We start from the raw sequence: 2,924 nt of genomic DNA on the forward strand, positions 1-2,924 counted from the left end.
TGTTTAAGGTCCTAAGAAGAGTATGCTGCAAAACTTCCGGAGAATTTTAAGTTAACATTTTTGTTTATGTTGGTTGGAATCACTTAATCTGTGCAAAAGCATTGTGCCATCTCTTTGCAATTTACACACATTTGACATTGCAGAGCAGTCATGCTTTCTAATGCAAGTCGTATTTGAACTTAGATTCCACTGCAGTTTTATATAGAATAAGGGACACCATCATCAGGAACATATAAAATAGCACATTCTTTAGCACATCAAAATAGGAGATTGGATTGAGAATGAATAGATTTTCTCTTAAGTAATGCCGTTGGTTATTGCCATTTAAATCTGGTAATTTCAATAGAATTGGTTTCCACTCATATATTTATAAAGTAGCAATGGTACAATGCAAGGGAACAAATCAACAGAAGAGTTAGTCTTTCAGAAAAATAATAAAGTATGTTTGCTTATTGTATGTAAAATTCAGTGTAAATATTGACTAAAATTTGCTTAAGTGGGGAATAGTACATTTTTCTCTTTTTATAAAACACATGCCATATTCCTATATATATTTTTAAAAGGCAAAGAAGAAATAAAATGACATCAAACATAATGTTAGGAAATTTCTAGCATTTATAAACATTGAAGCTAATGTTCAGAAATTCTGATATCTTAAATCTGATTCACTTAAATATGTCCATTACAGATTGAGCCACTGAAGTTGGAATGTACCCTAAATTTTATTACTGCATGTCTTTCCTTTTTTATTTGGTGGATCCCAGTGAAATCCCAGTGGTAAATTCCAGTGAAAGAGGATTTCATTCTACCCAGAAAACCATCATGATTTAATTGGACCTGGAGTCTAAAATCCAAGTCAAATTTGAGTCCAGTCAGAAGATACCTTTATAAGATAACCATAGTGATAAAGACTGTTAAAGTGATGTGTGAGAAAGTGCATCACCCTGTGAGGTGATACAGAATGGCACATGTACTGCCTTCTTTCCTTTTGCTAAGCTAAGAGTAGGGCATTTGGGTAGTGTTGTGACAGCACTATAACCCGTGGGTTTATTTCTGTCTCTTTTTCTTGCTTTTATTCTCTCTTCATCTTCCTTTCTCTTTCCCAATTTGTCTTTCTCCACAAGAACCCCATACATATATCCTTGCCTACTTTTCCTGATCCTCTCATTATCCATTCAGCTATTCTAGTCCTGCTTCAAGACAGTGCCACTGCCCTCTCATATAAACCCCAAGCTGGCTTTGTAAGGAGGAATTAATAGTAGACAAATATAAACCCAGAGATGTCTAAAGCCAACTTGATATGCACTGGTCACTCCTTCAGTAATCTTAAATGCTCACTGTCTTCTGTTTCAGGTTGGAAATTAAGCCCGGTAGTTGGAGCTGTATATGGCCCCGAATTATATGCAGGTAGTATTTAAATTAATGTTTCTATTTATGCTGTTTAACTATTATGGCCTCTGTAGTTTCAATTTTCTACCCCTTTGTAATCTTTTTTCCATTTTTAAATGCAATCAGCATCCAGCTTTCAAGCAGATGTGTCCCTGGGCAATGATGCAGCAGTGCCCCTATCAGGAAGAGGGGGTATCAACACTTACATTCCTTTAATCAGTAAGTAGCCTATGTTGGCCTGGAATGGATTTGGACTACTGTGACTGAACGGTAGTGTGCTAGTTTGTTATATGTTCTAGTCTAATACATAACTGAAAAGAAAACATTTTCAAGAAGGGCAATAAATATTATCATAATGCCTTGTTCTGTTTAACCCATACTAGAATGTTCCTGACCACATGTGAACAGACTGCCACAAAAGTAGTTGGAAAGAGGGGATAAGGGGTGAGGGCATGTGAAGAATATTCATTCTGTACTTGATAATAAAACAGATATGAATATGTGTAGCATGTTGTTATTCATGTCTTCTGCTAGTCTATTTAGGACTCTCCAGTGGAGAGTCACTTAAAGGCACCTCCAGTACAGCTGATTATTCTCAGCTCCCTTGATATCTCTAAAGTCACTTTGACCTGAGCCTTTTTATTCTGGCAAGAGGTATAATTAAACAGGATTCAGTGGATGTGGAAGTAATGTCTCTGCACATTTTCCAAAGAACAACACACTTAAAATAAGCCCTTAGAGAATGTCTGCCTCTTGAGTGGATGACAGGGTAGGAGTGGTTTTCCTCTCACCTTAAATTTCTGCCTTAAAACATTACAGATGAAAGAATGAAATAAACTAATGAAATGAAATAACTAACCTATTGTGTGCCTTGGAGGTGATACCACATAAAAATATAAAAGAACATCCTTTTGAGAATCAATTATATTCACGCAATGTTAGGAAACAAGATTAATAATTGGCCACTGAAAGAGTTCATATCAATCTGATTTAAACTTTCCACAGAAATTAGAAGTCTTGTCTCTTATTGGGCCAATAGTCCTCAGAGCTTCTTGACCTGTGTCTTACTAGCTAGCATTGTAATGGCAAAATGGGAAGGAACAGAATAAATTCACTCAAGTTGTGATCATTTAGGCATGGAATAATTCACTTGTGCATGTCAGATTTTTCTTTCCCCTTCTTTCCCTCTCAGAGACCCAGGGCTGAAGACTATGTGCCAGCTTTTGAACAATGTGATACATAGCTTTTCATCTCTTCTGTAATTTGTTTACAGTGAGTTGTGACTATACATGCTACTGAATGCACATTGAAATTTCTGTAATATTTTGGGTCTCCCTTTAGTTCCTGGCTTCCCTTACCCAACTGCAGCCACCACAGCGGCTGCTTTCAGAGGAGCCCATCTTAGGGGCAGAGGGCGAACAGTATATGGTGCAGTTCGAGCGGTACCTCCTACAGCCATCCCCGCCTATCCAGGGTAAGCATTACATTCCAAAATCATTATGTGCCTAAAAAAAGAAATTGGAGGAAAAAAAAAA

At 36.9% G+C, this 2,924-nt stretch overlaps 1 protein-coding gene across 2 annotated transcripts; it reads left to right on the top strand.

Moving 5' to 3' along the window:
• Positions 1-932: 932 nt before the first annotated feature.
• Positions 933-2,894, top strand: LOC104866581 (RNA binding protein fox-1 homolog 2-like). 2 transcript variants are annotated; one of them, XM_033760660.1, is made up of 3 exons: positions 933-1,407; positions 1,516-1,608; positions 2,719-2,894. In XM_033760660.1, exons 1-3 carry the CDS (start codon positions 1,281-1,283, stop codon positions 2,865-2,867), a joined length of 369 nt encoding a protein of 122 aa, XP_033616551.1. In that variant the 5' UTR covers positions 933-1,280; the 3' UTR covers positions 2,868-2,894. The 2 variants fall into 2 exon arrangements, with proteins under 2 accessions (XP_033616551.1, XP_010629045.1); XM_010630743.3 differs by having other exon boundaries at positions 1,070-1,407; positions 2,731-2,894.
• The last annotated feature ends 30 nt before the right edge of the window (positions 2,895-2,924 follow it).

This window comes from Fukomys damarensis, unplaced genomic scaffold (genome assembly GCF_012274545.1).
Source record: "Fukomys damarensis isolate Sample0158 unplaced genomic scaffold, DMR_v1.0_HiC HiC_scaffold_48581, whole genome shotgun sequence".
Taxonomy (NCBI): domain Eukaryota; kingdom Metazoa; phylum Chordata; class Mammalia; order Rodentia; family Bathyergidae; genus Fukomys; species Fukomys damarensis.

Excerpts from the sequence above, each read along its gene's own strand:
- LOC104866581 (XM_033760660.1), top strand. The coding sequence starts at position 1,281 with ATGTCTAAAGCCAACTTGATATGCACTGGTCACTCCTTCAGTAATCTT. Across the intron at positions 1,408-1,515 it reads TGGCCCCGAATTATATGCAG|CATCCAGCTTTCAAGCAGAT; the intron begins GTAGTATTTAAA and ends AAATGCAATCAG. Across the intron at positions 1,609-2,718 it reads CACTTACATTCCTTTAATCA|GTCTCCCTTTAGTTCCTGGC; the intron begins GTAAGTAGCCTA and ends GTAATATTTTGG.